This window comes from Martes martes (assembly GCF_963455335.1).
Source record: "Martes martes genome assembly, chromosome: 5".
Classification (NCBI taxonomy): Eukaryota; Metazoa; Chordata; class Mammalia; order Carnivora; family Mustelidae; genus Martes; species Martes martes.
Genome location: NC_137892.1, coordinates 19,227,252 through 19,239,290, shown reverse-complemented (window position 1 = coordinate 19,239,290; position 12,039 = coordinate 19,227,252). Strand labels below are relative to the sequence as shown.

The following is a 12,039-nucleotide window of genomic DNA, read 5'->3' as shown; positions in this document are numbered from 1 at the left end:
GTATCGCTAAATATATTAGGAGGGGACAGAAAGCAACAGACAGGCCATTGGTGGTGGCTCCCAAGGGGGAAGGGGCCAAGGCTCCTGCTCTGTGGCTCCAGGGACAGCAGTGCCAGGGGCAGCCCTAGCCCACTCTGGTCCACAAGGTCCCCTGCGAGGCCTCCTCTCTCCCTCACAGCGCTGTTCCTGGTGACCATGCGAGTTCTGTGGGCCTTTGCTCCCTCCCTAGTCCCCTCTGGTTGCCACAGGCTTCTGTGGTATCCTGTCCCACGGTGTGCAGATGCACAAGGGACATCCTGGGCACAGGCTTCTGAGAGTGTTCCTTCTTATTCTGGACATGCCTGAGGGCGGACAGCAGGCCAGGTGCTGCTGGCGGGTGGCCTCCCAGACTGCTTGGGGGAGGGGGAGTGGCCCCCAGAGCAGCAGAGGCCACTGCTAGGAGTGGTCCCCGGAGCAGCAGAGGAGACACGCCTGTGTCAGAACTGACGGGTGAGGCAAGAGCTAGGGTAAAATGACCAGGGACAGCTGTGGGGCACAGAGCCAGATGGAAGCAGGACAAGTAGAAATTTCGCTGGTGTGAGGCTGTGGCCACTTCACTCCCAGACACCAGGCAAGCAGCTGGTTGTGTGGGAAACACCCAGCCCAGGCTGGGTCCCCTTTGGAAGGTGGGGTGGGGTGGGGTGGTGTACAGTCCTGTCCTAGCCAGCATGAGGCCAGTGCACCGGCCCCCCTGGACACAGGACTGCTATCTGTGCTCGTGCAGTGGTCATGTCTGCTCCTCTCCCCTGTGATCCTACACGTGTTCTCGAAAGCACATCTGTCTGGGAATTGCAGGCTGTCTTTTGGACAGACACTATTTTTCAGATAGGCTGTTTCTCCTCTTCGAGGTTGTGCTGCTGTTCATGATCCTCTGGCTAATATTCCATTCTGGACCCCAATCTCTACACACCACGTGTTCTTCCTTTTTCTGGCCGTAAGATACACGGGACAAAAAACTGACCGTCTCCAGAACTTTTCCACGTACCGTCCAGTGGTGTTAACTACATTTACACTGTTGTGCAACCATTGTCACGATCCATGCCCAGATCTCTCCTCTTCTGGTTCAGATGGAACGGCCGGGCGTTCTTACCGACTGCTGTTACAGCCCGGCTGCCCTCTGTCGCCTGGACTGGTGGCGTGGGTTGAGGGGCAGGGCCCGGGGCTCCTCACTGCCGCCTGCTGATTCTGCTTCTGATTCTGGCATTTGCCTCCTGTTATGGACTGTGTACCCCCAACTCCCCCAAATTCATATGGCGAAACCCCACCCCCCAACGTGGTGGCATTGAGAGGTGGGGCCTCGGGAGTTCAGGGTTTGAGCAGGTCCTGACATGGAGCCCTTGTGATGGGATTAGGAGTCGTGAGAGAGCTTGCTTCCCTCCTCCGCCAGGTAAGGACACAAGGGGAAGAGGTTCGTCTGCAAGAGAGCCCTCACCCGGTCACACTGGCACCCTGATCGTGAACTTCTCGCCTATTTTGGTCTCATAAAAGCCACCCAGTCTGTGGAATTTTGACAGTGGCCTGAACAGAGACACACCCAAAGGGGCTGAATTTGTTCCCTCACAGTCACACTTCTCAGCGTCTCATACTGGCCGGTCTCCTTGTTAGCCTGTGTAGGCAGGACGTGTCTCACTCCACATATTCAGGGGTGCACGGACTGCAGATTTAAATGTTTCTCTGTAACTTACTCTGCTGTCAAACCTGCCGCTCTACTGCAGTGGTGGAAACTTCACTTCAGTGTGGGGCTCTCCCTGCCTTACCCTAGAATGCGTCTAAATCCTGACCTGTAACGAAGGCACAGCAAGCCAGTCAGATCTCTGCAGGTGCGTCTCTCTCGTCCTTATTCCCCAACCCCTTCTACTGCTCACTCTCTGCCTCCTTCGGCTGCCCGTTTATTTTGCCCCTATGGACACCAAGGCATTGCCAGAGAGCTCTGAGAAGCAAGACCCCCCCAGCGGCAGCCCCAATCTTGCTGCGAAGTATGGTTAAGAATGCCCTTCTAGGGGCGCCTGGGTGGCTCAGTGGGTTAAGCCTCTGCCTTTGGCTCAGGTCATGATCTCAGGGTCCTGGGATCGAGCCCCATATCAGGCTCTCTGCTCAGCGGGGAGCCTGCTTCCCCTTCTCTCTCTCTGCCTGTCTCTCTGCCTATTCGTGATCTCTGTCAAATAAATAAATAAAATATTAAAAAAAAAAAAAAAGAATGCCCTTCTAGGGCGCCTTGGTGGCTCAGTGGGTTCAACCTCTGCCTTTGGCTCGGGTCATGATCTCAGGGTCCTGGGATTGAGTCCCACATCGGGCTCTCTGCTCGGCGGGGAGCCTGCTTCCCCACTTTCTGCCTGCCTCTCTGCCTACTTGTGATCTCTGTCTGTCAAATAAATAAATAAAATCTGTTAATAAAAAAAAAATTAAAAAAAAAAAAAAGAATGCCCTTCTAGGGTGCCTGGGTGGCTCAGTGGGTTAAGCCTCTGCCTTTGGCTCAGGTCATGATCACAGGGTCCTGGGCTTGAGTCCCGCATTGGGCTCTCTGTTCGGCAGGAAGCCTGCTTCCTCCTCTCTCTCTGCCTGCCTCTCTACCTACTTGTGATTTCTGTCAAACAAATAAATAAACTCTTTAAAAAAAAAAAAATGAAAATCTGCTTAAAAAAAAAAAAAATGCCCTTCTATCTTCTGTTAAGCATCACGTCACCATCATCCAAACAGTTAAATGCCATTTGAGGGGCACCTGGGTGCCTCAGTCAATTGGGCATCGCCTTCGGCTCGGGTCATGATCCTGGAGTCCTGAGATCAAATCCCACATGGGGCTCCCTGCTCAAGTCCCAGTCTGCTTCTCCCTCTGCCTGCCGCTCCCCATGCTTGTGCACTTTCTCTCCATAAATAAATAAATAAATAAAAAGAAAGGAAGGAAGGAAGCCATTCGAGAATCTCACCATTTCTGGGGGAGGAGTCAAGATGGCAGAGAAGTAGCAGGCTGAGACGACATCGGGTAGCAGGAGATCAGCTAGATAGCTTATCTAACCATTGTGAACACCTACAAATCCAATGGGAAATTGAAGAGAAGAAGAGGAACAGTTCTAGAAACAGAAAATCGATCACTTTCTGAAAGGTAGGACTGAGGAGAAGAGAATCTCACCATTTCCAATGACATTAGGAAACCTCATTCCATGGCTGCATCTCCTTCTGTCAACTCTGGCCCACAGGGGTCTGCCACCAACAGCTTCTAGATGACTCAATGGCCCCCTCTCTGTCTCATCCCCTACTGCCTTAGCAGAGAGAGCATCCTCTGGGCAGCTTCCGAAGAACAAAAGGTATGACTTCAGCTCAGGTCATGATCTCAGGGTCCTGGGATCAAGCCCTGCATCGGGCTCCCTGCTCAGCAGACAGCCTGCTTCTCCCTCTCCCTCTGCCCCTCCCCACTGCTAGTGCTCATGCTCTCAAATAAATTTTCAAAATCTTTTTTTTTAAAGAATTTTTTAAAAAAGATTTTCTTTATTTATTTGTCAGAAAGAGCATGCACAAGAAGGGGGAGAGGCAGGCAGAGGGAGGAGCGGGCTGGGACTTGATCCCAGGACTCTGGGATCATGACCTGAGCTGAGGGCAGACACTTAACCGACTGAGCCACTCGGGCGTCCCAAATTTTAAAAATCTTAAAAAAAAAAAAAAGGAACAAATGGTGAATCTTTCGGTTTTATGTAACAAACCCATTCTCAGATCCCCACTCCCTTGAGGCTTCAGGCTCCTTCTTCAAAACTCGCCCAAGACAATCCTGGCATCTCCAGCTCATTGACTGTGGCCACCATCGTGTCCAAACTTCCGGAGTCATTAGAATAAGCTCCGGTGTTCTTGGCAGGACTTTAGGTCTCGAGTCATGGGAAATGCTTCCATATCAATCAACTCGCTGCCCAGTATTAGATATCCCACCCCCATCAGTAGCCTTAAGATCCACTCCTGTGCTCCCCTAGGTCCTGTGGTTAGACCTGTCCTGCAACTTTTTGGGGGACTGAACTATTTCCTCGTAGATCACGGACTGTGCTTCACTGCTGAGGCTAGGCTGAGACCCAATTCTAGTTGCTGGTCCGGAGGCAATTAGCGGAGGTGATCTCGAGAGTGATTAGCATCATTTCATAAGACACTGAGTCCAGGTGAGATCTCTGCATGGCCTCCAGGCAAAACGAGGCTACTCTTCTTTATCAAGGGGGAAGGGAGCAGCAGCTGCTGGCCAGGAGGATTCAGGGGCTCTGGAGGCCCAGATTCTTAGGTATGTCCACCCAAACATCCCCATGCCAGCCCTCAGGATCCTATCCTCCCTCACTACCCCTCCAACCCCTGGTTCGATGCCCTGACTTTACAGCACAGGAGAATTGTTGAGGAAGATGGGTCTTGTCTGCAACTCTGCTGCCCTTATGATTCCATCGTGGGCCTCACTGTCAGCACGCTCTGCTTCCTCGCTGCAAAAGTGAGCATTTCCTTATGTTGCTTCAGGAGACTTTCTGGCTTTCATGGGCTCCGTCGACGGGGCTCACCTGAGCCTGACGTTCTTTCTGGGAAGTTTCTAAAGCAGGTATAGAAAAATAGCCACCTCCATAATCCTTGTAGCTGCAGCTGCCTTCCTTTCGAGTGCCAAAGCCACTTCATAAGCCCAACTCTCCCCTCAACTTCTATCTCGTTCCAATCTACCAAAGGTAAGAGTCTTACACTCCAGGACCAGAGGGGATAACACCAGTCCACTGGCCAATGGTGGTGAGAGGTCACGGTTGCCTTCTGAATGGTGGACGAGCCACAGTTCTAGACTCCTATCCCCACAGTCTCCCTTCTGGGGCTACTCCCTACTGTTTAAGCTTGCATTCCCATAAAAGCAGAGCCTGAGCCTAGAACGTGGGTGCAGCTCATTTTGGTAGATGAACCCAGGAAATGGGAGACAGGGAGTGAGGAGAATGACACAGGGCAGAAGGAAAATTTGACACTGTGTATTTTGGCTCCTGTCCTTTATGGGCTGAAGGCACTCACTCACCTGCACTCCAGCCTAGGCCTGCTGGGTTGAGAGAGCTCCTGAGGCTGAGGAGAAAGCCATGGTAGATGCTGGAAATGAGGCAATGCCAGTGCCCACGGAGCCATCTACCCTAGCTGTGGCTGGTGTCAGAGGTGGGCTGATCGGGGAGAACAAAAAGTTCCAAAACATCTAGTATACCTTTCTTGCCTTAGAGGGGATCAGAAATCTGGGACAATGCCAAAGGCCAAACATCACTGGCTCCCTGGGACTCAGGTGCCTGCCTCTGTAGACGTTTGTGCATTCTAGAAATATGTGGAGCGGGCCTACTCAGTGTTCTACACTGATACAGGAAAAAACAGAATGAAAAGCCCTACAGAGCATACGTCCTAGTGGTGCGAGATGGGGGTGTGGAGGAGACTGACAATAAAACAGACAGCATGCCAAGTGGTTACAGATCTTAGAAAACAAAACAGGAAAGGAGGATCCATTGTCCTGCTTTGGTTGGGATGGGGGAGAAGACGCACTCCTTTAAACAGAGTCATTAAGGAAACCCTCATTGAAAAGGTGACACTGAAGCAGACACCTGAAGGAAGTGAAGAGTGAGTAAAATCAGCCAGACACTGAGGAATGGGGAGGGAGGAGGGAAATGGTGCCCAGGAGCTCGCAGTGCCTTGGAAGCCAGGTGAAGACAGTGTTTCCAGGAGGAGGAGCAAGAAATGCGGCTGATGGACCAAGACGGAGGATGGAGAATTGGCCAAAGTCACTAACACTGGAGGATGATGGCATCTGTGAAGAGAGCAGGCTGGGGGGAGTGGAGGGTGAGACACCCAAGCTAGAGAGGGATTAAGAGTGAAGAGGGAGGGGAGGAATTGAGGACAGTGAATACAAGTAACTTTTTGGAGGTTAGTTACAAAGGGAAGCAGAGAAATGGGGCAGTAGCTGCAAAGTCCTGTCGGGTCAAGAAAGGACAGGTTTTCCAAGATGGAAGATCTACCAGGTTCTCTACTCCCATTTCCCTTCATCTTCCCTCTGGCTGTCGACAAATCTGTGGCCTTTTTGACCTCCCTCTTCAAGCCCCAAAATATTTTTGCAAAGCTCTGATCCCCAGAGAGTTCTGAGCTGTAGGAGGGGAAAGCCACAAAGAGTCCTTTGTTCCTGCTTTCTGCTCTGTCACATCCCTCCCTGGGGCAATGAGCTTGGCTGCCTTCCTCAGGGGGTGAAATTCCACAGCAGAAAGAACAAAGTCAGATATCTCAAAATATCATCCTGCTCCATTTATTTCGGGCCCTTTAGCCACTTGGATGCCTTTCGCTAAACATGGGGCTGCCTGCCTGCCTGCTGCTGGTCTAGCATGCCTGATACTCTAAACTACTTATTTTCAAGGAGTCTGGCCAAAGCAATATTCCGTAAACTTTAGGCATTCTTGGATCGCTGTTATGATTTTGGCTATTTTCCCATACCTCATACAGTTTTTACTCCATGTTTTTATATAAAGCACTTTCCTTGAAATTTCTTTGTTGTGGTGGTAAAATTCGCCTAACATAAAACTCACTAAAGCATACAATTCGGGGGCACCTGGGTGGCTCAGTGGGTTAAAGCCTCTGCCTTCAGCTCAGGTCACAATCTCAGGGTCCTGGGATTGAGCCCCGCATTGGGCTCCCTCCTCAGTGGGGAGTCTGCTTCTCCCTCTCCCTCTGCCCCTCCCCATGCCCTGCTCATGTAATCTTTAAGAAAGATAAAAATAAACAGAAACATGAAATTCATGATCCTTTGTGTCTAGCTTCTTTCACTTGTCTGGTTTCTCCATTAGTCCCTTCTCTTGGGTTTGATTTTTTTTTTTTTTTCTGGTCTATCATTTTGATTCCCTTCTCATTTCCTTTTCTGTGTATATTTTTTCTTATTTTATTTTAAAGATTTTATTTATTTTTTATGATTTAGGTGAAATAGAGAGAAAGCAGAAGGGGGGAGGGGCAGAGGAGAGGGAGAAGCAGACTCCCTGCTTGAGGGTGGTGGGAGGCTCGATCCCAGGACCCTGAGATCATGATCTGAGCTAAAGGCAGCTGCTTAGCTGACTGAACCACTCAGATGCCCCAAGATTTTATTTTTAAGTAGTCTCTACTCCCAATGCAGGGCTCAAACTCCCCACCCTGAGATCAAGAGTCACTCGCTCTTCCAACTAAGCCTGCCAGGCACCCCTGCTTTCCTAGTTGTTTTAAAAGGGAAATTTATTTCATCCTTATAACTATTTTAAGTACTTTAATCTATGTTAATGTAAATATATAATTATTAAAATACAAAAAAGCACTGCGCAGAAGAAATGTTTCTCAACTTTGTGTCTAATGACATGTTTTGTGTTGTTTCGCTGCTTGAATAAGGCCACAATTTCATACAGAGTAGTTGTTTAGTAATCCCTAGTTTACTCCTGGAACAAAATTGGGCTGAGGCAGGACACCCACTTCTCTCACAACTGCCGTATGGCTGTCGTATGGCCCTCGGGAGATGGGTCCCCCCAACCCCGGCTCCCGCCTCAAGTTTCAGTGGATGCAGAAATGCACTGTCTCTATTCCAGGGAAGAGGTTAGATATTGCAAGGACAAGTGTCATCACAAGTACAATACACTCCCCAAAGCACCTTATGTAATACCTCGTGTGTATGGAGGTTGGGGAAATGGGCTCCCCACCTCCTGGGAAAGAACACTGATCCAGAAGGGATCTAGGAGGATAATCAAAATCAGACACCTGCAACAAGGAAGGAGTGAAGCAACCAGCAGGTGACAGCCAAACTTCAGCTCAGGAAACTGCTGGCTGGACAGAATGGAGGTCCAGGTGGTGGCCAAGTCTGTTTTTCAGAACACAGAATATCTGGATATTTAATGTGAAATCTCCGAATTCTTAAGTGTTGGCAACGAATGCAAAATTTTTAAGCAACGTGGGTGGAGCAAACCCTATCTGTGTACAGGCTTTGCCCTGGAGAGTGCTTGTTTGTACTCTGGGGGAGACTACGGAGGAGAAAAAGACAGGCCTGTAATAGAGAAGCGACTCCCCAAATACCAGACAGCCAGGTGGGAGCGGCTGCGCTCACGTTCGAGAAAGTCGAGTCAAACACACTGACTCTGGACTGAGGCTGAAACCCCTCCGGCCCGCGCCGCGCCTCTAAGCCAGGGGGGAGCCAGGAGCAAGGTCCCCGACCCCGTCCGCCTGCCCGCCTCACCGAACCCTCCATCACCGAGCGCCCAAGCTTTCGTGGCCTCCCGACTTGGTCCTCGGTCGCTTGGGACAAGAATGCCACCGCCTGCCCCTGCTAGCCTTCCTCGCGCCCCTTCCCCTCTCCGCGGCAAGTCCGGCTCCCACCCCGCGTTCCCAGCGAACGGGCCGCGCACACACCTTCCGCCAAGGCCCTATCGCGCCCTGCCGGACCTGGCTGCTGGCTGAGTCACCCGTCCACACTGGTCACTAAGTGACGGTCCCTACCCGCAAGTCGGGAGCCCTGGACAGGCCCACTCCACCGCCCACGAACGCGCCCCGACAAGGAGCGAAGTGCGCGTGCGCCGCCCGGGCTTTATTGCGTCACCGCGACTCCAGAGCGCGCGGCCGGATCATGAGCACGCCGCTCGCGCCTTCGCGTTTGCGCATCTTCCTCTGCCAGGCGCGCGCCGCCGCCGTCGGGCTGGCCTCGGTGTCCAGCTTCTTCTCCAGCAGGTGCATGCGCGCCGTGGTCTCAGTCAGCATGTCCATAAGCAGTTCCTGCTGCAGCTTCAAGTAGTTGTTCTCCTCCAGCAGCACCTGGCTCTTGACCCGCTGCACCGGCGGCTCCCAGCCCGAGATGGTCGGCGGGCACAGCGGCGGCCCCGACCGCAGGGGGAGCCCCTCGGCGGTCCAGCGGCCGCCGCGGAACACGAAGTCCTCGTCGCTCAGGCGCGTGCGCGGCGCGCCGTAGCTGAGGCCCAGCTCGGCCTGGCGCGTCCGGTGGTCCAGCAGGTAGAAGGTGGACATGGAGGAGATGCGGCGCAGCGGCGGGCGCCGCGGCGAAAAGCGCCGCGAGAAGTGGTCGACCCAGAACTGCCGCAACTGCTCCCATAGGCGGCCGGCGTGGCCCGATGCCGGGCACCTGAAGGCCTCCAGGGCGAGGGCCGAGTGGGCCTTGTCGGGCGTGCGGGTGCCCGGTGCCGGACCTCGAGGACGTGGGCGACCGGGGCTGCGCCCTTGCCTCCGGAGCCCCGGTGTCCAGAATGATGAAGGCGAGCCAGGGGCACTGCTGGGGAGCAAGAGTCCGGGTGAGCAGCCTGCTTGGACAGGCTGTCCCGTCAAACCGCGAGGACCGGTGGACAGAGCTTAGCTTTGAGGCTGGCACCAGGGCTAACCAGCTGCTGGTCGCCGAGGAGCCCATCCCTGCACGCTGCCGCTGACAGTAGTCTCTGAAACGACCTTCCCCAAAGACCGCTCTGGGTCAGGCGCAGGGGATGGATGCATTTGCGGATGAATGACCGCATCCCTGCCTTTCTGAGCCTTGGGCGGGCTGCTGGAAAGGATCATGGGCCCGGGAGACGGGAACGGTGGAGCCGCTACTTAAAAGTTGAGCAGGGCTTTGCTGGTTGAATTGGGGGTAGATAAGAGAGAGAGCCTCTAGGCAGAGTTAAGAGCCAGGCACAGCCTGAATGTCCCAGATGTGTGGAAGAGCTAGGAGTAGGGCTGGTGTGTGGGACTCGGCTGGGAATACAGGAGGAAGCCAGAAGGGAGACCAGGGCCTAAACTTCATCCTGGCACTGCTGCATTACAAAGCCAGGGCTAGCTCTGGATTCAGAAAAGTATTCAGTAGGATGTGTAAAATAGCTGGTGGCATAACGGGCTGTGGGCCAGGCCTGGTCTGGGCAGGGGTTCTTAGTCTGTGCCCACCCTCAAGATGCTACTGGTCCGGCTTGGAACGCAGATGTGTGTGTAGATGACAGTAGTTCAGTATATTCAGTGACATCCTAGGGGCACGTGCCACGGACTAGGACCTATGCTTAGGATTCAAGGTCATAGCGGTTAGGTAGACTACTTGTGACTTTTCTCCCAAGCAGACTACATCCTCAAGGAAGCTGAAGGACAGATAACAAGTCTCATTCTCTGTCTCCCCCAAAACCTGAAAGTGCTGACTCTATTCTATGGGAAGACTATATGTTCTCTCTTAAATTCCTCTTCTCCCCCATGGAAGGTGAAAAGGGAAAGAACACTCTGTCATGCCTATATCAATCCAGTACATGCGTATTCCTCTTGCGCATAGCTAGGCTGAGCGGATGGTACTATCCCCTAGATCTGACTCAGGGCGACATCTCTGAAAGCCCAAAGAGGGCCCAAGAGGGGGTGCAGCCAGGCCCACCCTTAATGCTGCATCTTCCTAGAGGGCCTTTTCCCAGGAAACCTCACTGCAAGTTGTGCCTCACCTGGAGGGTGTGCTGGAGGTGCTGAGCTGCTGTCCCAGGCCTGGCCTCATCTCTGAACCCCTCAGCTGCTGTCCACCAGCTATGACTCACAATGCCTCCAGGCTGGACTAGCCCAGGACAGAAGGGGTGCCCAGAGTCTAGCTATATAACAGACTCTGGGCTCTCGGCTCTCCCCATATTCATTCAACACATGTATTGAGTGTTTGCTGTGTTCCAGGTACACCTCTGCAGAGCCGGAGATAGGAATTTGATGTAAGGGAACGAACAAGGTAGTCCCTCCTAAAGCTTACCTAGGGTGTCATGGGTCAGTTCCCAGAAGCAGAGCCAGAGATGAGAATTCTTGTTTGAGTGATTTACTGAGGAAGTGCTCTCAGGAGAAGGGTGTGAGGGAAACAGGACAGGGCAGGGCAGGGAAGCAAACGAAAACAAGCAGGAGAGTGGCCTCAAGTGGAAACTAGCTTCAGACCCGTCCCACAGGTAACTGCATAAATTACACCACAGAGTTAGGCCCCCTTGCCACAGGAATGCCAGTCTTTCTCACCCTCTCCCTTCTCTCCCACCCCTCATTTCCCATCAGTTATTGGCAGGGCAGCTGTGAGCTGTCAGCCAACACTTAAGGCACATATGGGGTGGGTGCATCACCAGGAAAAGGGATCTGGGGCCCCAACTGCATAGAGGAGGGAGGAAGAGAATAAATAATAAAAATAAATAGAAAGGGCCCCCGGGTGGCTCAGTAGGTTACGTTTCTGCCTTCGGCTCAGGTCGTGATCTCTGGGTTCTGGTATCAAGCCCTGTATCTTGGGCTCTCTGCTCAGCAGGAAGTCTGCTTCTCTCTGCCTCTGCCCCCCCCACCATGCTCGCTCTCTCTCAAATGAATAAATGAAGTCTTTAAGAAATGAAAATAAATAAATGAATAAGAGTTTCACTTTGATATGCACAATAAAAAAAATAGAGAAATACAGAAAGTGGCGTTAGCACGAGGTATTCAGTGAAGGTGCCCGACATTCATACTAAGACCTAAGTGATGAGGGGACTACAGGAAGATTGGGGGCTGGAGGCAGAAATGAAATGGGCCTGTTGGAGGGACAAGCATCTTATGTTGAGAAAATGGGAGGTAACGAAGTCAACCGTACCTGCCAAGCACATCAGGTTGACTGCCGTCACCTCAACTTGGCATTCCAGACCCCAAAGTCCTTCCCAGTTAATTCAGCATGGCCCTCCAAGGAGTCAGAGCCACCTCCAGAGGAGCTCATATCCCAGAGTAGAGCGAGGTGTATATGTAGCACTGCCTCCTGGGAAATTTTTTTCTTGAACAGTCTTTGAAGGTATCACTGACGGGGCCACCTGGCTGGCTCAGTCAGAAGAGCATGCAGCTCAGTTTTGGAGTTGTGAGTTCAAGCCCCATGTTGGGTGTAAAGATTACTTGAAAAAATAAAATCTTCTTTTTAAGAGTTTATTTATTTGAGAGAAAGGGAGAGCTCAAGTGATCTAGCAATGGGGAGGGGCTAGGACAAGCAGACTCTGCTCTGAACACGGAGTCCAACACAGGGCTCGATCCCATGACCTTGAGATGACAACCTGAGCTGAAACCAAG

At 52.4% G+C, this 12,039-nt stretch overlaps 1 protein-coding gene across 1 annotated transcript; it reads right to left on the bottom strand.

The window, feature by feature from the left end:
• Positions 1–8,589: 8,589 nt before the first annotated feature.
• On the bottom strand, positions 8,590–10,495 carry CBY3 (chibby family member 3; the record flags this gene model as incomplete). The annotated part of the gene is made up of 2 exons (XM_080804902.1): positions 8,590–9,274; positions 10,446–10,495. 2 exons carry the CDS (start codon positions 10,493–10,495, stop codon positions 8,590–8,592), a joined length of 735 nt encoding a protein of 244 aa, XP_080661028.1.
• Between the last annotated feature and the right edge of the window lie 1,544 nt (positions 10,496–12,039).